This window comes from Taeniopygia guttata, chromosome 23 (assembly GCF_048771995.1).
Source record: "Taeniopygia guttata chromosome 23, bTaeGut7.mat, whole genome shotgun sequence".
Classification (NCBI taxonomy): Eukaryota; Metazoa; Chordata; class Aves; order Passeriformes; family Estrildidae; genus Taeniopygia; species Taeniopygia guttata.
In genome coordinates this window covers 3,509,948-3,528,399 of record NC_133048.1, presented here as the reverse complement: position 1 = coordinate 3,528,399, position 18,452 = coordinate 3,509,948, and the positions used below count along the sequence as shown (strand labels likewise).

Genomic DNA, 18,452 nt, shown 5'->3' with positions numbered 1-18,452 from the left:
CTGCACCCCATACCTGTGCACCCAGGTACCCCCTGCACCCCATACCTGTGCAGGTACCTCCTGCACCCCATACCTGTGCCCCCAGGTGCTCCCTGCACCCCATACCTGTGTACCCAGGTGCTCTCTGCACCCCATACCTGTGCACCCAGGTACCCCCTGCACCCCATACCTGTGCACCCAGGTACCTCCTGCACCCCATACCTGTGCACCCAGGTACATCCTGCACCCCATACCTGTGCAGGTACCCCCTGCACCCCATACCTGTGCACCCAGGTGCTCCTTGCACCCCACACCTGTGCACCCAGGTACCCCCTGCACCCCATTCCTGTGCCCCCAGGTGCCCCCTGCACCCCATACCTGTGCACCCAGGTACACCCTGCACCCCATACCTGTGCAGGCACACCCTGCACCCCATACCTGTGCCCCCAGGTACCCCCTGCACCCCATACCTGCGCACCCAGGTACCCCTGCACCCCATACCTGTGCCCCCAGGTACCCCCACACCCCTGTACCCTCTGTGCCCGCAGTCGCTGTGGGCACCGTGGCTGTCCCCCCGCGCTGCCCCTGTGCCAGCCGCGCTGCCAGCTCTCCCTGCCAGCCGGGGATCGTGCCCGGGGCTGTTTTCAGCCAGGGCTGTGCCCACCCTCTGCCCCCCCAGCCCTTTCTGGGTCAGCTCTGGAACCCCAGCAGCGGTGCCAGCTGGGTCATGGCCGTGCCAGGGCCGTGCCAGGGCCGTGCCAGGGCTGTGGGGAGCGGCCTGAGCAGCCCCCTCAGGGTCTGGGCTGCTGGAGGAGCCCCCCAGCCCCTGCCTGGGGTGGGCACACCCCGCTGCATGTGCCACCCATGGAGGTGCTGGCAGGTCCCCCCAGAACCAGCGCACGGGGGGAGCTGTTTGCCCCCCAGAAACGGTCACGTTTGGGTGGGGAACGGGACAAACTGTACGAGGCCACCCTGCTGCGGCTGGGCTGGATTTCTGGAACCATCCCAACGCCCTGGTGACCGCGGGGCCGGTGTTTGCCCCTCTCTGATGTTCTGGGCTCTCACACCCGCTTGTTTACCCCGCGGGCACGTCCCGGGCACGGGTGGGCAGCTCCTCCTGGACATCCTGTGCCCATCTTGTTTACCGGCGCTTGCGGTGGCTCAGCAGCGGGTGACAGCTGCTGGCCCGGGACACCCGACACCGCGGCGGGACCGGCAAACGCGTGACAAGGAACCGCTTATAAATAACGGGGTGGGGGCACCGGCAGCGAGAGCGCTGCGAGGAGCAGAGCCCTGAGGAGCCCATGGATTTCCAAGGCGGTATCCTGCAGGATGGCAACCCCATGGAGAGCCTGGAGAAGCAGCTCATCTGTCCCATCTGCCTGGAGATGTTCAGCAAGCCCGTGGTGATCCTGCCCTGCCAGCACAACCTCTGCCGCAAGTGTGCCAACGATGTCTTCCAGGTCAGCGGGACCCCCTTGCCCGGGCTGGGGGCACCGGGGTGTTTTTGGGGTGCTGATGGACCCCCCCGTGTTCGTGTTCCCCTCGCAGGCTGCCAACCCGTACTGGCAGAGCCGGGGCAGTGTGATTTCGGGGGGTCGGTTCCGGTGCCCCTCGTGCCGCCACGAGGTGCTGCTGGACCGCCACGGTGTCTATGGGCTGCAGAGGAACCTGCTGGTGGAGAACATCATCGACATCTACAAGCAGGAGTGCTCCAGGTGGGCAGCACGGCCGTGGGGTTACGGGGACGTGGGGACACGGGGATGTCCCTGCCGTGCCCCAGCAGCAGCGCTGAGACCCCCAAATATCACACCCGGGGGTCTTCCTGCTCACTGGTCCCCCGTTCAAATCTTCTCCTGACTCAAATCTCCATCCAAATCTCCCTCCCGTGACTCAAAAAACTTCCTCCTGCACCCAAAACTTCCTCCCCCAACCCAATTCTCCCCTCTGCCCCAGCAGTTTGTGCCTCTGGCTGTCCCAGGGGGGTGGCAGGTCCCTGGGGGTGGTGGCAGCTGGGGCACTGGGTGGCAGATAAGAGGTGTGGGGAAGGAATCCAGGCTCTGCTGGTGACAGCAGGCGCTGGGGCTGATAAGGGGCAGAGGGACGGCTTGGGGGGCCCAGTGGGCACAAGGATGAAGCTGGGGGGCACAGAGGGTCACAGTGGCCCCAGGCAGGTTCCCTGATCCGCTGTAAATATTGTGTGAGAGCCATGGGGACGGGGACGATGGCACGTGGCAGGTGTCCCTGGCTGCTGGGGGGGCCGGGGGGCCCAGGCCTGTCCCTGTTTCAGGCTGCTGGCTTGTCCCCATGTCCCTCCTTGCTGTGGATGGCAGGACTGAGCTGCAGCCCCCATCTGGGACCCCCGGGGGTTTCTGGGTGTCCCCACCCCGGTCACACGACGGGTGACAATAAATCCGGGCAGCACAGGGCTAAAATTAGGCCCTGGTGCAGCTCCTCTGGATCGCAGCCCCCCCGTCCCCGGTGCCACCCGCTGCCATGCCCAGCGCCACGGTGGCCTAAACTGGGACCTGCTGGGACCTGCAGAGGTTTGGTGGCTCCCAGAGGAGCAGCTGTGGGGTTGTGCCAGGGTCTGGCGTCTCTCCTGGGGAGCTGATTTTGGGGTGACAGGCGGATGTGTCACCACGGTGGGGGTGACGCTGCAGCGGTGGCAGGGGACATCACCCCGGTGTGGGTGTCACCACCACGGGGACGTCACCGCGGCCGTGCCACCCTCTCCAGCAGGCCACTGAAGAAGGGGGAGCACCCCATGTGCAAGGAGCACGAGGACGAGCGGATCAACATCTACTGCGTCACCTGCGAGGTGCCCACCTGCTCCATGTGCAAAGTCTTCGGTGCCCACAAGGACTGCGAGGTGGCCCCTCTGCAAAGCGTCTTCCAGGGACAGAAGGTGCCCTGGGGGGGACCCGGGGGGGCTGCGGGCCATCTGCTGAGCTGGGACAGTGACAAATAACTCCGGGACTGCCTCACCGGGTATTAATAGCCCCCGGGTGACTGTGCCCAGGAGACAGCCTAAATTTAGAGTGACGGGTGAGGGATGAGGGGGAGCAGAGCTGGGGACGAGCCCGTCCCCAGGCTGGGATGGGAGAAGTTCCTGCCCCCGCAGGAGTTAAAACTTCTTCTCTGCCATTCACCAGACTGAGCTGAACAACTGCATCTCCATGCTGGTGGCGGGGAACGACCGGATCCAGACCATCATCTCCCAGCTGGAGGACTCCTGCCAGAGCACCGAGGTGAGGAAAGGGGGAAAGGAGCCCCCCAAAACCCGCCGGTGAAACCTTAGCAGTGGGGTGGAGCCCATGGAGCGGGGAAGCCTTGGGGTGTTGCAGGCACCGGAGGGACGCGGAGGTGGCATCCCTTGTCCCTTGTCCCCGCAGGAGAACAGCGAGGCGGCCAAGCGGGAGCTCTGCGCTCGCTTTGACGCGCTGGCAGCGCTGCTGGAGGAGAAGAAGGCGGAGCTGCTGCAGCGCATCTCTCAGGAGCAGGCGGACAAGACCGCCTTCATCCAGAGCCTCATCTGCCAGTACAAGGAGCAGCTGGAGAAGTCCAGCCGGCTGGTGGAGACCGCCGTCCAGGCAGCCGAGGAGACCGGGGGGGCCGCCTTCCTCATGGTGAGACCCCCAGACCTGCCCCGTGGGGTCCCACTGCTGGGGACCACCTGGTGGTTGCTGTTGCTTCGCTCACCTCCTCCTCCTCCCTCTTCTCCTCCCGCTCCTCCTTCCCCTTCTCTCTCTCTCTGCAGAACGCCAAGCAGCTGATAAAAACGTGAGTGCTCAGCCTGGGGGGATCTCCACGCTGCAGCCCCCACGGGTTTGGGGTTTGGGGTTTGGGGAGTGGGGGCTGCCCTGTCCCCCTGCCCTGCTGTCCCGCGTGGGGACAGGGACACGCACACATCCCTGCTCTCCCTCCCAGCATCGTGGAGGCCTCCAAGGGCGGTCGGCTGGAGAAGATCGAGCAGGGCTATGAGAGCATGGACGCCTTCTCCGTCAGCCTGGAGCACCTCGCCGAGGCCGTGCGCGCCCTGGACTTCGAGCCCGGTAATGCAGCCCCCAGTGCCCCTTTGCCACCCAGCCCATGGCACCCCCCGCTTTTCCTGCTGGCTCCTGCTGACCTTTGGCTGCCCTCCTGCAGCAGAGGAAGATGAGGAATACTTTGATGGGGAGGAAGAAGAGGTGGAAGAGAACGCGGCGCCCGAGAGGACAGTGATGGGTAAGGGGCAGAGCACGGCTGAGCCCACCTCCCCAGGACCCTCCAGCACCCATGGGGGAGCTTTGGGGGTTTGGGCTCTCCTTGATCACCCCATCCTCTCCCTCGGCAGCTTCCCTGTAGCCACAACCACGTTGCCGGCGCGGGAGAGACGCCCCCGGGCGCAGGATGTCCGGCACGGATTTGGGACGGGGGGACACAGGACAGGGACCGGCAGCGTGGCGAGCCGGCGCCTGCTCCAGCACAGGACACTTTTCTATACGGGTGCAAATAGGACAATTCCGCACGTTTTATAATTCCCTTCTTTTGTATATAATTGTCACGCATTTGAAACTTGTGTATTTTGTAAAGAAAGCCGCTGCTTTGGGTGGTTATTTTCTTTTTCCTCGCCTCTCGCTCTCGGCTCGCCAGCCCCGCGGTGGGCACCGGGGATGGGTTTGCCGGGCTGGTGCCATCAGCGGTGTCCCTGCCAGCGGGACACCTCCGGTCTAGTTCTTAATTTCCAGCCTCATTAGCACCTCTGGCAGCCGCTCCTGGCCGCCCGCCCGGGATGTAACAGGTCGGCACCCGGCAGGATTTATCTCCTGGGGATGGGGTGCCCTGTGCAGAGCTTGCCCTGGGCTGGAGATGTGGCACGGGGGGGCTGAGGATGCTCCAGGCCGGGCCAGCCCCCGAAATGGGGATGGTCTCAGCGTCGAGCTGCCGGTTTGCTGCTGACTGAGCTCAAAAATGCACCTTGGATGAAAAAAAACACACCATAAATGCAAAAGTATGAGTCCTGCTCAGAGGGGCCAAGGGGAAACTGAGGCAGCATCCAGAGCCGAGCCCCAAGTGCAATTAGCCGCAGGGTAATTAACGCTGCTCACCCAGGGCGGGGCAGGAGCAGGAGGGGGGTCCAGGCTTATCCATCACACGGCTGGATGGAACCCGGGGGGGTTCCAAAGCGGGGAGTGGGGTCACCACGCGCCTTTGGAGGTGACATGGGGACCTTCCACCCCCCTCTGCACCCAGCCGGGCTGTGCAGCTCCCGGGGGGCGCTCGGGGCGGGGGTCCCAGAGCAATCCCCCCCCCAGCAGCAGCAGCCCCGGGAGGCGGGGAGGGGACCCAGGCCGGGGCCGGCTCCTCGGGCGCTTTGCAGCCGGCTCGGCCGTCCCTCCTCCCGCCGGGATTTGCACACGAATCCGGCTCTTCACACGAGCCGAGGCCACCGGCTGCCCCGGGGGCACCGGAGGATGGCAGCGGGCGACGAGAAGCGGCACCTCCTGAGCGAGGGCACCGGCGGGTACGGGGGTGCCAGGGGGGCTGGGGGTGTCGTGACCCCTTTGCTGTGCGCTTCCCGAGTGGGGTCGCGCCGTGGGGGGAGCGCTGGGGGTCCAGCCCGCTCGGGGAAGTGCCCCAGCTCCCCTTTGGGCGGCAGGAACCACGCGGGGGCTGCGCGCAAGGATGGGCACGGCGGGATGGAGCCCGGCCTGGAGCTGGGCACGCGGCGTGGGCAGCACTGCCACGCGCGGGGGGCCGGTGCCCACCCCGGCCAGCAGCGGCGGGCACGAAGGAAGCTCTACCTGGCCGCTGGCATCTGCCTCTTCTTCATGGTGGGCGAAGCCGTGGGTGAGTGCTGGGTGCCCGCTGCGCTGGGGTCCCCGTGGGGTCACCCCGAGTGGGTGCCCGGAGCCCCTCTTGTCCCGATTCCCTGCTGGGGGTGCGGCCAGAGCTCCCCGTTGGCTTTCTGTGGGTCAGAACACCCCCTGTGGCATGGGGGGTGCTGATCTGTGCCCGGCTCTGTGCCCCCCCGATGTCCCCCCGATGTCCCCCCGATGTCCCGTGTCCGCAGGCGGGTACCTGGCACACAGCCTGGCCATCCTGACGGACGCTGCCCACCTGCTGACGGACTTTGCCAGCATCATGATCAGCCTCTTTGCACTCTGGGTGTCCTCACGGCCCCCCACCAAAACCATGAACTTCGGATGGCACCGGGCAGGTACCGCGGTGGCACCGCCCCGGGGATGCCAGCGGGGCAGCACCCTCCCTGTGTGGCCCAGGGGCTTTCGGGTGCCCCGAGGGGCCTGGGGAGCCCTGGCACAGTCCTGGCACCACGAACAAGGCCAGCCCAATGCAAGGAGCACCCGGGGATGGGTGCTGGGTGCCCGCGCCGTGCCTGGCACTGCTGAGACGGCGCTCGGGATGGCACAGCAGCGGGGCAGTGATGTGGGGGTTCTCTCCACAGAGATCCTGGGGGCTCTGCTCTCCGTGCTCTCCATCTGGGTGGTGACAGGGGTCCTGGTCTACCTGGGGGCCCAGCGGCTGCTCTCGGGGGACTACGACATCGAGGGCGGGGTGATGCTCATCACCTCGGCCTGTGCCGTGGCCGTCAACATCGTGTACGTGGGGGTTTGGGGGTCCAGGGGATCCCCTCCCTGAGCCCCCCGGGTGCCAGCAGTGCCCTGCCCGCAGGATGGGGGTGGCTCTGCACCAGACGGGGCACGGGCACAGCCACGGGGCGGGCGGTGAGCAGCCCAGCGCCAGCGTCCGCGCCGCCTTCGTGCACGTCGTGGGGGACCTGCTGCAGAGCCTCGGCGTCCTCATCGCCTCCTACATCATCTTCTTCAAGGTCTGGGGGTGCTGGGGGCTGAGGGGTGCTGGGGACAGGGGACACAGGTTCCAGAGAGGGCTGTGTGCCCACCCTGCTGGCCCCGATGGGGGTTTGGGGTGAGCTGGTGGTGCCGCAGGGGTCTCACCCCCTCCCACCCCTCCCAGCCCGAGTACAAGTTCGTGGATCCCATCTGCACCTTCCTCTTCTCTGCGCTGGTGCTGGGGACGACACTGACCATCCTCAGGGACGTCCTCCTCGTCCTCATGGAGGGTAGGGACCCCCGGGGGGCAGCGGGCTCACCCAGGGGTGCCCTGGGCCCCGTCCCCGCGGCTGCCACGGCTCTGCCTCCGCAGGGACCCCCCGAGGGATGGATTTCAACGCCGTGAGGGAGACGCTGCTGGCGGTGCGGGGCGTGGAGGCCGTGCACAGCCTGCACATCTGGGCTCTGACAGCGGCCCAGCCGCTGCTCTCGGTGCACATCGCCATCAGTGAGTGTCACCGTGTGGGGACAGGGCCACAGCGGGTGTCACAGTGTGGGGACAGAGCCACCAGTGAGTGTCACAGTGTGGGGACAGAGCCACAGCGGGTGTCACAGTGTGGGGACAGGGCCATCAGTGAGTGTCACAGTGTGGGGACAGGGCTGCCAGAGCCACCAGTGAGTGTCACAGTGTGGGGACAGGGGTGCCAGAGCCACCAGTGAGTGTCACAGCAGGGAGACAGGGCTGCCAGAGCCACCAGTGAGTGTCACAGTGTGGGGACAGAGCCACCAGTGGGTGTCACAGTGTGGGCACAGGGCTGCCAGAGCCACCAGTGAGTGTCACAGTGTGGGGACAGGGCTGCCAGAGCCACCAGTGGGTGTCACAGTGTGGGCACAGGGCTGCCAGAGCCATCAGTGAGTGTCACTGTGGGGGGACAGAGCCACCAGTGAGTGTCACAGTGTGGGGACAGAGCCACAGTGGGTGTCACCGTGTGGGGACAGAGCCACAGCGGGTGTCACAGTGTGGGCACAGGGCTGCCAGAGCCACCAGTGAGTGTCACAGTGTGGGGACAGGGCTGCCAGAGCCACCAGTGAGTGCCACTGCGGGGGGACAGAGCCACAGCGGGTGTCACAGTGTGGGCACAGGGGTGCCAGAGCCACCAGTGAGTGTCACAGTGTGGGCACAGAGCCACAGTGGGTGTCACAGTGTGGGCACAGGGGTGCCAGAGCCATCAGCGGGTGCCCCAGTGAGGGCAGGGAGGGTTGGGTTTGCCCACACCCCAACACCCCCCGGTTTTCTCTGGCAGACGCGGCTGCCAGCGCGCAGGAGGTGCTGGACGAGGCCAGCTCCCGGCTGCAGAGCACCTTCCGCTTCCACAGCACCACCATCCAGGTGGAGAGCTACTCCGAGGAGATGCGGCACTGCCGGGAGTGCCAACCCCCCCGCGACTGAGCCCCGCGCCCCGGGGCGCTGTTCACGCGTGGCAAATAAAGCCGAGCACACGGGGTGCGAGGGGGATGTTGAGTCTGGCTGTTATCTCCGCTGTCTGCAGGAGCCAAGGACAGAGCCGGGGCTGTGGCTGTTGGAGGCCACCCGATATTCCGTATTTCTATTCAGCTGGGAGGAGAACCAGCTGAAACCTCCTTTTCCCTTCTCCGGGCAGCGCTGCGGGGCAAGGCGTGCCGGGCTGCCCGGGGACTGCGGGGGACCAGCTGGAGCCAGCGAGGGCGGTCCCACAGCTCTTATCGCTCCTTTTGCCTCGGGGAGGTGAAGGACTCTCCCTCCCCGCAGCACCGGGGGGGCTGCCCGGGTTATTCCCGGGGTGCCGATGGCAGAAGTGTTGCAGCACCCAAAAAGTGCCGCTCGCAGAGCGCTCCCCACACCCCACAGCCACCATCCGGATCCCGCCTCTCCCCCTCCTTTATTGCACTGCTAAAAGCCAAGAACGAGTAAAACCCCGTCAGCAGCGAGCCCGTCCCGGGAGAGCTCCGCGCACCGGGAGCGGCGCACCGGGAACCGGCCCCGAGCCCCGCAGCCCTCACGGCCTCTCCAGGCTCGGGTATCTCTTGCGCAGGACGGACACCTGGTCCTTGAAGAGGACAGGGTCGAGGCGCAGCTGGGAGGACACCAGGGGCATGTAGCCAAACCAGTCGGCCAACTGGTTGAGGCAGTCCTGCCGCTGGGAGAAGCGCCGGGGGCTCCTCTGCCCGGGTTGGGGGGTCCCCGCAGCCCCATCGCCGCACCCCGCTTGCTGGGCCACCCCCTCCTTGTGCTGCTTGCGCTGGGTCACCTTGATGGGTGGCAGCTTGGTGACAGCGGCCACCAGGACGTTCATCAGGATGTCCTCGCAGGCGGCCAGCCCGTCCACCAGCTCCCGCAGCCCCGCGGGCAGGTACTCGGTGAAGAGGCTGTGGTAGTACCTGGGGGAGAACGGGGTGAGGGGCAGCATGGGCGAGATCCCGGCCCCCGCAGCCCCCCGACCCCCGCAGCCCCCCGCAGCCCCCGCAGCCCCCCGACCCCCGCAGCCCCCGCAGCCCCCCGCAGCCCCCCGCAGCCCCCCGCAGCCCCCCGGTCCCCTCAGCCCCCCGCAGCCCCCCGGTCCCCGCAGCCCCCGCAGCCCCCCGCAGCCCCCCGCAGCCCCCCGCAGCCCCCCGCAGCCCCCGCAGCCCCCGCAGCCCCCCGGCCCGCCCGGGTACCTGTGGTAGAAGGCGGCGGCGGTGAGGACCATGGAGAGCTCGTTGGTCCATTTGGAGGTGCAGCCCCAGCGCCCCTGCTCGGGGTCCCAGAAGTGGCTCCGCGTGGGGAAGCCCACGATGCGCTCGGGGAAGCTGCGCCACACCGAGAAGGCGAAATCCACCTGGCACGGGATGGGCACGGCCTCACCCACCGCGGTGCCACCCACGGCGGGGACCTGGAGCACGCGGGGACGTGGGGACAGCCCTGTGCTGAGCACCGAGCCTCGCAGGGGGCCGGGGCCGTGGGCTCACCTCGCTGGTGGAGAGGTTGGTGTCCTCGTCCAGGCTCAGCACCGCGTCCGTCTGGATGGCCCCGAAGGGGAAGAAGCGGTCGCTGAGCTGTGGAGGGAGGAAGGGCGGGTTGGTGAGGTGGGGTGCCTGTTCCAGCCCCCTCCTGTGTCCCTGGTCCCCTCCCGTGTCCCTGGTCCCCTCCCGTGTCCCTGGTCCCCTCCCGTGTCCCTGATCCCCTCCCGTGTCCCTGGTCCCCTCCCGTGTCTCTGCCCATGTCCCTGGTCCCCTCCCATGTCCCTGGTCTCCTCCCGTGTCCCTGATCCCTGCCCACGTCCCTGGTCCCCTCCCGTGTCCCTGGTCCCCTCCCGTGTCCCTGGTCCCCTCCTCTGTCCCTGATCCCTGCCCGTTTTCCTGGTCCCTGCCCATGTCCCTGGTCCCCTCCCGTGTCCCTGATCCCTGCCCACGTCCCTGGTCCCCTCCCATGTCCCTGGTCCCCTCCCGTGTCCCTGGTCCCCTCCTGTGTCCCTGGTCCCCTCCTGTGTCCCTGGTCCCCTCCTGTGTCCCTGACCCTTGACCATGTCCCTGGTCCCCTCCTGTGTCCCTGGTTCCCTCCCGTGTCCCTGGTCCCCTCCCGTGTCCCTGGTCCCTGCCCATGTCCCTGATCCCTGCCCATGTCCCTGGTCCCCTCCCGTGTCCCTGATCCCTGCCCGTGTCCCTGGTCCCCTCCTGTGTCCCTGATCCCTGCCCGTGTCCCGGGTCCCCTCCCATGTCCCTGGTCCCCTCCTCACCCCCCTCCTGCCCTGGATGACGCTCAGGGGCACGCTGCTCTGGGGCCATTTCCAGCTCGGGGGTGGTGGCTTCTCGCAGCTCCACAGGACCACGATCTGAAGGGGGAGGAGAGGTGCGGCCGGAGGGGTTTGGTGAGTTCTCTGTTCCAAACCGTCTCACGGCAGTTGGGACCAGGATAAACCCCCAGTGGTGCCACCTCCGCCCCAGAGCGCTGCATCCCCTCCACCCCCAAACCCACGCGTGGCCTCCCCACCCCGCAGGACCCATCCCCACCATCCCGCGGGATCCCTGCGAGCTGCAGACAGGACTCAGCTCCCACCTTGGCGCAGTGCTGGGATCCAGACACGGCTTGGATGAGCCTGAGGATGGGCTGCGACAGCGACCCTGCCTGCGACACCGCCCGGATGAACGCCGTGAACTTCTCGGAGGGGCTGTAGCCTGAAGAAAAGGTGGGGAAGGGAAAGGAGAGGGGTTGGGCACAGCCCGAGTGTGCCGCGCTCGGCCGGGGCACGCAGGATCCTACCGAGGCGCAGGTGGTAGAAGGGAAAATCCCCGAGGTGGGTGGAGAAGTCGGGCAGGACCAGGAGCCCCCCGGGCAGCGCGTTCCAGAGGAAGCGGGAGCGGGAGCGGTGCGGAGACAGACGGTCCTTGATGATCTGCCAGAGGCACAGTGATGCTCCCAAATGCCACCCCGGCAGCTGGGGAAGGGGGTTTGGGGTGGGGGGCTCACCTCCAGCGTGGTGTGCACGATCTTGTCCACGGAGGAGAAGTAGGCATCCCACAGGAACTGGGTCTGCTGCTGGAAGGCCAGCACACGCTCCGGGGGGATGCAGCGCAGGGCAGAGGGGATCTGGGCGGGGGGAGCAGCGGGGTCCTCACCTCAGCCTCCCCCAACCCGGGCTTCTGTCCCCTCCAGCTGTCCCAGCCGTCCCACGGGTGTGCCACCCTCTCCCTGGGGCAGGATTGGGCCCAGGATTCCCAAGGGTTTGTGCCCAAGAAGATCTTTCCCACCTTTGCCTCGAGGTGAACAACGCCCCGGGACTGCAGCAGGAGCGGGACCCCCATTCCAGGCTGGGTCAGACCCTCCACAGGAGCACTGCCAGGCTCACCCCCAGGCCCACCCCCGGGCTTGGCTGGGGGCTCCAGCACCACTGCCTCTGGGATTGGGGGTCTGGTGGCTCTGGGATCTGGGACTGGGGGTCTGGTGGCTCTGGGATCTGGGACTGGGGGTCTGGTGGCTCTGGGATTGGGGGTCTGGTGGCTCTGGGATTGGGGGTCTGGTGGCTCTGGGATCTGGGATTGGGGGTCTGGTGGCTCTGGGATTGGGGGTCTGGTGGCTCTGGGATTGGGGGTCTGGTGGCTCTGGGACTGGGGGTCTGGTGGCTCTGGGATCTGAGATTGGGGGTCTGGTGGCTCTGGGATTGGGGGTCTGGTGGCTCTGGGATCTGGGACTGGGGGTCTGGTGGCTCTGGGATTGGGGGTCTGGTGGCTCTGGGATCTGGGACTGGGGGTCTGGTGGCTCTGGGATCTGGGATTGGGGGTCTGGTGGCTCTGGGATCTGGGATTGGGGGTCTGATGGCTCTGGGATTGGGGGTCTGGTGGATCTGGGATTGGGGGTCTGGTGGCTCTGGGATCTGGGATTGGGGGTCTGGTGGCTCTGGGATCTGGGATTGGGGGTCTGATGGCTCTGGGATCTGGGATTGGGGGTCTGGTGGCTCTGGGATTGGGGGTCTGGTGGATCTGGGATTGGGGGTCTGGTGGCTCTGGGATCTGGGATTGGGGGTCTGGTGGCTCTGGGATCTGGGATTGGGGGTCTGATGGCTCTGGGATCTGGGATTGGGGGTCTGGTGGCTCTGGGATTGGGGGTCTGGTGGATCTGGGATTGGGGGTCTGGTGGCTCTGGGATCTGGGATTGGGGGTCTGGTGGCTCTGGGATCTGGGACTGGGGGTCTGGTGGCTCTGGGATCGGGGATCTGGTGGCTCTGGGATCGGGGGTCTGGTGGCTCTGGGATCTGGGATTGGGGGTCTGGTGGCTCTGGAATCTGGGATTGGGGGTCTGGTGGCTCTGGGATTGGGGGTCTGATGGCTCTGGGATCTGGGATTGGGGGTCTGGTGGATCTGGGATTGGGGGTCTGGTGGCTCTGGGATTGGGGGTCTGGTGGCTCTGGGATCTGGGATTGGGGGTCTGGTGGCTCTGGGATTTGGGATTGGGGGTCTGGTGGCTCTGGGATTTGGGATTGGGGGTCTGGTGGCTCTGGGATCTGGGACTGGGGCTCTGGTGGCTCTGGGATTGGGGGTCTGATGGCTCTGGGATCTGGGACTGGGGGTCTGGTGGCTCTGGGATTGGAGGTCTGGTGGCTCTGGGATCTGGGATTGGGGGTCTGGTGGCTCTGGGATTGGGGGTCTGATGGCTCTGGGATCTGGGATTGGGGGTCTGGTGGATCTGGGATTGGGGGTCTGGTGGCTCTGGGATTGGGGGTCTGGTGGCTCTGGGATCTGGGATTGGGGGTCTGGTGGCTCTGGGATTTGGGATTGGGGGTCTGGTGGCTCTGGGATTTGGGATTGGGGGTCTGGTGGCTCTGGGATCTGGGACTGGGGCTCTGGTGGCTCTGGGATTGGGGGTCTGATGGCTCTGGGATCTGGGACTGGGGGTCTGGTGGCTCTGGGATTGGAGGTCTGGTGGCTCTGGGATCTGGGACTGGGGGTCTGGTGGCTCTGGGATTGGGGGTCTGGCGGCTCTGGGATCTGGAACTGGGGGTCTGGTGGCTCTGGGATCTGGGACTGGGGGTCTGGTGGCTCTGGGATTGGGGGTCTGGTGGCTCTGGGATCTGGGACTGGGGCTCTGGTGCCCGGCGTGGGGCAGGATCTGGAGCCGGTACCTGCAGCAGGAGCCTCTCGCTGCCCACCACAGCAGCTTTGCCCCAGTCGATGGCCTCGGCGAAGGGCAGCTCCCAGCCATCACTCAGCAGCACCGGGATGCAGGCGGCCTGTGGAGGGACCCCGCAGGCTGGGACAGAGCCCCCGGGCCCCGGTGAAGGGATCTCCCACCCCCCTGCCCACCCTGTACCTGCAGAGCCTCGAGGAAGCGGAAGGAGCCCAAGCGCCTGCCCCGGGGCACGATGCAGAAGGTGGAGTTGTGCAGCAGCTCCTGGTAGTCAAACCTGGCGTGGGAGATGGGGAGGGGTCAGGCATGGCCCCCTCCCCTCCTGCGGGCATCCAGCGGGTGCTGCTGGCACCTGCCAGGTGTGGAGCCAACCCAGGGCAGTGTCAGAGTCGGTTTGGGCTGATTTTACCTCTGAACATCCCTGGATTTGTGGGAGCAGAGATCTCCTGGGTGCTGAAGGGATGGATTTGGGCATCCCTTAAAGAGGGGGGCGGTCAGGAAGGGACCCCAGTGCCCTTTGAAGGCAGAACCCAGCTCTTCCCACCCTCCAGCAATGACGCTTGACACAAAGCCACCAGCCAAACCCCCGAGCCCGAAACTGCGGCGGCTCCCGTGCCGTGCCCGGGCTTGCTGGGCAGGACCGGCCCTGCCTGCCCTGGCAGCGTTCGGGGGGGGCACTGGGTGCCGTGGGGCTCTCAAAGCCCCTTCTGTGCCGCGCTGGGGAGAGGCTCGGCCGCTGCCCGGTCCCTGCGGCCGCGCCGGAAAATCCAATATTGACTTTAGGTCGGGACAGACCCCGTCTGTTCCTGCCCGCGGGGAGGGGCAGCCGGTCCCGGACGGGCTGGGGGGGACTGGCGTGGTCCAGCCGGGTGCTGGGAGGCCAAAAAGAGCCCGTGCAGTGTGTGGGTGCCAGCAGGAAGGGTGTCCCCGCGGTGGGAACGCGGTGCTGGTGCCAGGCTGGGAGTTGGGGCTGTGTCACCCCCGTGGGTGCCGGAGCACTCTGGCACGTCCCAGCGCTCCGGGATGTGGGAAATCAGCCCCGATGCCAAGGCACAGAGTTTCACAATAAAATCTGCCTCTGGATGAACCTCCCCAATGTCTCCAAAGGATGCCAAAATCACGTTAACGCTCAAACTCCCGGCTGGGCAAGCGGAGGGGTGACAGCGCCCAGACCCCCCACAGCAGCGACAGCCACATCCCCGGGACCAGACCCGGCTGTCACCTCCCCTCGGGGACCCCGAACCCTGCCGGGGCGGGGTGGGCAGCGGGACCGGGGACCGGCGGCCGGTGCGGCGGGGCGGCTGGCGCCGGTCGGCCCGCGGGGCCGGAGGCTCCCGGTGGAAATTCTCCTCTCCCGAGGCGCTGCGGTTTCCGGGCAATCGCCGTCAGGGCTTCCTTGTTTTGTCAGGAGCCGGGACGGGCGCCCGCCGCGTTCCCTTCACCGGGGCCCCTCCGTGGCTCCGGCCGGGCACGGTGCCACCGGCACCGCGGAGCCTTCCCCAGCCCGCGCTGACTGCCCCGAACGGGGCAGCGGGGCCACAAGCCGCCCTTTATCCCAGAACAGACCCGGATTGTCTGGGGCAGCCCCTCGGCCGTGAGGAGGAGGATGGAACACCCAGCAGAGCCTTCCTCTGCTCGCCGGGGTGCCGGTGCCGTGCCAGCACCCAACACGCCGGGGGAACGGGGCCACCGGGGTCTCGGTCTGTGCCCTCCCGATGTGGGAACATCTCCCCGGGCAGGAGGTGGGGCAGAGCTGGCCCGGGTGGTGACACCGATGGTTTTGTGCCACAGGGAGCAGCAGGGTGGCAGAGGCTGGGGGGGTCACACACGAGCAGCTTCCGCGTGTTCCCCACGGATCCGCCGGTCCTGGGAGAGGTGTAAATCTCCCTGTGTTTGCAAACAGCCTTAGGGGATTACCTGGCTGGGCGATGGGGGGAATTCTCCTCCCGCTGCCCCTTGGCACGGCGTGGGGCTGACCTTGGGTCCCCTGTCCTGCCAACCCCATCCCAAAGAGACTTTGCCACGAGTGCTGACCCTGCTGGGCTGGTGGCACCCTCCGGACAGGGCCATGTGGTGCCTGACCCATCCCAAAGCCCCGCTAATCCCAGTGCCAGCACCCCAGCTCCACTTTTACCTCCCAGCACCTCCTAAGACGCTTTGAGGATGATGCCCAACGTGACCTCTCCCCATCTGCTCTCCAGCTGAGTGGCTGGGGGATGTCCCCAGGCAGTGGGATGGGGACCTGCCTGTTGTCTGTGGGATGGGCTCTGTGTTTACCAGCCCTGGATTCAGCAGCTGGTGATGGGTCCCAAGCAGTCGGATGGGGAGGTGAGGAGCTGGCATGTGTCTCTACAGGATGGAACCCCCAAACTCACAGAACTTTGTACCCTCAATTTTTCCACCAGTGTGTCCATCCCACGCTGCTGCCACTGTGTCCATTTGTGATGGGGGATGCAGGGGGACCCCCACCCACCACCACCAGTTAAGCTCGGGGCTGCCCACACTGGGATACCCACAGCCCCGCCAGTTTTGTGGGATTTTCAGTGGAGCCAGTGAGGGGGGGGATGTTTTGGGCTCATCTCCAAGAGAAACGTTTATGTTGGGGGAGAGCGGGAGGGGGGAGAAGAAAAGCGTCATTCATCAGCGTTGGGAAAAAGGGAAATCGTATTAGAGGCGGTGGCAGCGATTGCAGATAAGAGCCGCTCTCGCCAGATTACTCCAACTTTAATACAGAGCAGGAAAGCCCTGAGCAGTCAGCGCCTCACTCCCCACCCTGCAATGAAACCCTCACCCCCCTCAGGAGAACCCAAAACTTCCCTCTCAGAGCTCCAGGTGCCATGCACGGTCACGGCTGCACCCCGCAGAGAGGCAGGAACATTTGTGGGGTGTCCCATCACCCCAGACCCCCCATTCCCCCATCTCTGACTCACCTTTCATAGTCGACGTTGTCCTTGTCACAGCGCGTGTCCTTGTGCTTCTCCCAGTCCTTGCCGTGCTTGCAGGTGGTGAGGGAGATGATGTCCTTCCCGTTGTGGATGTGGTGCAGCGCGTTCCGCGTGCCGGAGCCGATGCCGGTCAGGTACCGCTTCCCCTTGAACACCAGCAGGTATTTCTTTTTGGGGGGCAGCGAGTCGTGGCGCAGCCACCCCCCGTCCCCACCACGCTGCGGGTGCTCCCTGGGGAACAGGGGGATGGAGATGTCGAAGCCAGGCCTGAAGCTGCTCGTGTCGAAGCTGGCTTTGGCCAGCATGGCCTGGCCGCTGTCGAAGCCCAGGTCACCGGTGTAGCCGGGCCACGTGCCTGAGTAGAGGTTGAAGATGAGGTGGTTGCGGCCGCCGTTCCAGAGTGGAAAACTGCGGATTTTCTCACCCACATCCCGCACAAACTGGCCCGAGAGGTGGTCACGGTCCAGCGTGTCGATGCTGAGGATGAACAGACAGGCTTCCTCGGGCTTCAGCGTGTGGTAGCGGGAGCGCTCGATGGAGCTGAGGATTTTGCTGTAGGTCTCTGACACGGGCTGGCCCCGCTCCTGGGGGTAGGTGAACACTTTGAAGCCGTGCCTCTCGCACCTGGAGAGGTCGAAGCAGGTTTCCATCCGGCATCTGCTGCCCCTGGAGCCGCTCAGCCACGCCGCCCGCCGCTCCCGGGGGGACAGCAGGGATGGGTCCCCATCCCTCTGCAGCTCCTCGGGCTCTGCAAAGCTTTTGAGGAGGGAGCGATCCGTCCAGCGGGGCCAGCTCCTCCGGGCTTCTGCTTTCCTCCCCGAAAAGAAAGCGAAACGGCGCAGCTGATCCCCTCCGAAGAAGAAAAGCAGGAGCCAAGAGGCAAGGAAAGTCAGGAAAATGTATTTCTTCCTGGTCTGCATAGGTTCACATGCAGCCCCAGCTCCTCATCGGGCTCAGGTGGGTGCCAGAGTCCGGCCAGAGGCCGATGTCCCCAACCCCGAGCGGGTGGTGGGACGGCTCCTGGCCCAGGTGCTGTCCTGTGTCCTTGCGGTCTGTGACAATCCCACTTTCCGCCCGCTCTGCCCAGGGCTGCGTTGGTTTCTCAGGACCGTCCCGGTGTCCCAGCCGCTCACTTCTCCGGGCCCCCGAGCCGCGACAATGACATTTCCATCGCTTGACCCAGCTTCAAATCCCTGGAGAGAGGGAGAGGTCGCGTCGTCACCGTCCTGTCGCCGCCAAGCGTGTCACCACAAGTGGCTCCACACATCCCTGCGGCGGGACTCCCCTCCCCAGCTCCCTTGGGAATAAAACCCTGGGAATAAACCCTCCCGCAGCCGCCGGAGCCCCTCTCTGCCCTGCCCCTGCCCTGCCCGGTGCCCCCGTTACCTCCGGGGACTCGCGGCCCCGGGTGGCTGTCGGGCCGCCGTGTCCCGGAGCACCGATCGCCGCCTGCCCGCGGCTCCGGGCTGCATCCCCGGCCGGGGAAGGCGGCGGAGCAGCCGCCGAGCGGCCCCGCCGGGCTCCCGGTGCGCGGCCGGGCGGAGGAGCCGCTCCCGGGGCTGGGGCGCTGGGCGTGTGCGCCCCCCTTGTCACCTTGTCCGTCTGTCCCTGCGCTGGGCTCTCTGTCCCCGTGTCCCCCCGGTGCCTGTCCAAGATCCCGGCTGCTCTCCGCTGTCCTGCTGTCCCTCCCGGGACTGGTGTCCCTTGTCCGTCTGTCTGTCCCGTCCGGGGCTAACCGCCCCGCTGTCCCCTGCCCGCTTCGGAGCTGGCTATCCCCTGTCCGTCTGTCCCCCCGGGACTGCGTGTCCCCTGTCCCCTCCCAGATCTGGCTGTCCCTCGTGCGTCCGTGTGTCTGTCCCGCCCAGGGCTGGCTGTCCCCCGTTCTCTCCGGGAGCTGGCTGCGCGCTGTCCGCCGGTCAGTCCCGGCGGGGCTGGCTGTGCCCCTGCCGGTGTGGCTGTCTCCGTGTCCGTGTCCGTGTCCGTGTCCGTGTCCGTGTCCGTGTCCGTGTCCGTGTCCGTGTCCGGCCGGTCCCGGTCCCCCCCGCGCCCCACGTGCCCCCCCGCCCGCATCTGCCACACGGCGCCCGGCCCCGCCCC

The 18,452-nt window shown here is 66.6% G+C and overlaps 3 protein-coding genes across 6 annotated transcripts; 2 read left to right on the top strand and 1 right to left on the bottom strand.

Annotated features, from left to right (window-relative positions):
• Window positions 1-1,237: 1,237 nt before the first annotated feature.
• TRIM63 (tripartite motif containing 63) lies at window positions 1,238-4,557 on the top strand. 3 transcript variants are annotated; one of them, XM_030290602.4, is made up of 9 exons: window positions 1,238-1,442; window positions 1,531-1,697; window positions 2,722-2,887; window positions 3,135-3,230; window positions 3,375-3,608; window positions 3,740-3,762; window positions 3,910-4,034; window positions 4,129-4,206; window positions 4,316-4,557. In XM_030290602.4, the coding sequence occupies exons 1-9, from the start codon at window positions 1,284-1,286 to the stop codon at window positions 4,324-4,326; spliced, it is 1,059 nt and encodes a 352-aa protein (XP_030146462.4). In that variant the 5' UTR covers window positions 1,238-1,283; the 3' UTR covers window positions 4,327-4,557. The 3 variants fall into 3 exon arrangements, with proteins under 3 accessions (XP_030146462.4, XP_030146463.4, XP_002195277.5); XM_030290603.4 differs by having other exon boundaries at window positions 2,719-2,887; window positions 4,132-4,206; XM_002195241.7 differs by having other exon boundaries at window positions 2,719-2,887.
• A 649-nt stretch (window positions 4,558-5,206) lies between these two features.
• Window positions 5,207-8,289, top strand: SLC30A2 (solute carrier family 30 member 2). Of its 2 annotated transcripts, XM_030290601.4 has the most exons (8): window positions 5,226-5,485; window positions 5,621-5,811; window positions 6,035-6,181; window positions 6,428-6,581; window positions 6,655-6,811; window positions 6,958-7,063; window positions 7,147-7,281; window positions 8,078-8,289. In XM_030290601.4, exons 1-8 carry the CDS (start codon window positions 5,436-5,438, stop codon window positions 8,221-8,223), a joined length of 1,086 nt encoding a protein of 361 aa, XP_030146461.4. In that variant the 5' UTR covers window positions 5,226-5,435; the 3' UTR covers window positions 8,224-8,289. The 2 variants fall into 2 exon arrangements, with proteins under 2 accessions (XP_072774034.1, XP_030146461.4); XM_072917933.1 differs by lacking the exon at window positions 6,035-6,181 and having other exon boundaries at window positions 5,207-5,485.
• Window positions 8,290-8,675: 386 nt separating this feature from the next.
• EXTL1 (exostosin like glycosyltransferase 1) lies at window positions 8,676-18,155 on the bottom strand. Its single transcript, XM_041720775.2, has 11 exons — window positions 17,949-18,155; window positions 16,341-17,548; window positions 13,594-13,687; window positions 13,406-13,513; window positions 11,257-11,376; window positions 11,050-11,182; window positions 10,846-10,964; window positions 10,526-10,621; window positions 9,759-9,845; window positions 9,468-9,628; window positions 8,676-9,191 (listed from the first exon to the last, which is right to left on the bottom strand). Exons 2-11 carry the CDS (start codon window positions 17,273-17,275, stop codon window positions 8,810-8,812), a joined length of 2,235 nt encoding a protein of 744 aa, XP_041576709.2. The 5' UTR covers window positions 17,276-17,548; window positions 17,949-18,155; the 3' UTR covers window positions 8,676-8,809.
• Between the last annotated feature and the right edge of the window lie 297 nt (window positions 18,156-18,452).

Bases quoted from the DNA above. Each gene is read 5' to 3' on its own strand.
- TRIM63 (XM_002195241.7), top strand. From the start codon at position 1,284: ATGGATTTCCAAGGCGGTATCCTGCAGGATGGCAACCCCATGGAGAGC. The intron at 3,231-3,374 runs GTGAGGAAAGGG...TTGTCCCCGCAG, and splicing joins ACTCCTGCCAGAGCACCGAG to GAGAACAGCGAGGCGGCCAA. The intron at 4,035-4,128 runs GTAATGCAGCCC...GCCCTCCTGCAG, and splicing joins CGCCCTGGACTTCGAGCCCG to CAGAGGAAGATGAGGAATAC.
- SLC30A2 (XM_030290601.4), top strand. From the start codon at position 5,436: ATGGCAGCGGGCGACGAGAAGCGGCACCTCCTGAGCGAGGGCACCGGC. The intron at 5,812-6,034 runs GTGAGTGCTGGG...CCGTGTCCGCAG, and splicing joins CATGGTGGGCGAAGCCGTGG to GCGGGTACCTGGCACACAGC. The intron at 6,182-6,427 runs GTACCGCGGTGG...TTCTCTCCACAG, and splicing joins CTTCGGATGGCACCGGGCAG to AGATCCTGGGGGCTCTGCTC.
- EXTL1 (XM_041720775.2), bottom strand. From the start codon at position 17,275: ATGCAGACCAGGAAGAAATACATTTTCCTGACTTTCCTTGCCTCTTGG. The intron at 13,688-16,340 runs GTGAGTCAGAGA...CTCCCACGCCAG, and splicing joins GACAACGTCGACTATGAAAG to GTTTGACTACCAGGAGCTGC. The intron at 10,965-11,049 runs GTAGGATCCTGC...CCTTTTCTTCAG, and splicing joins CTTCTACCACCTGCGCCTCG to GCTACAGCCCCTCCGAGAAG.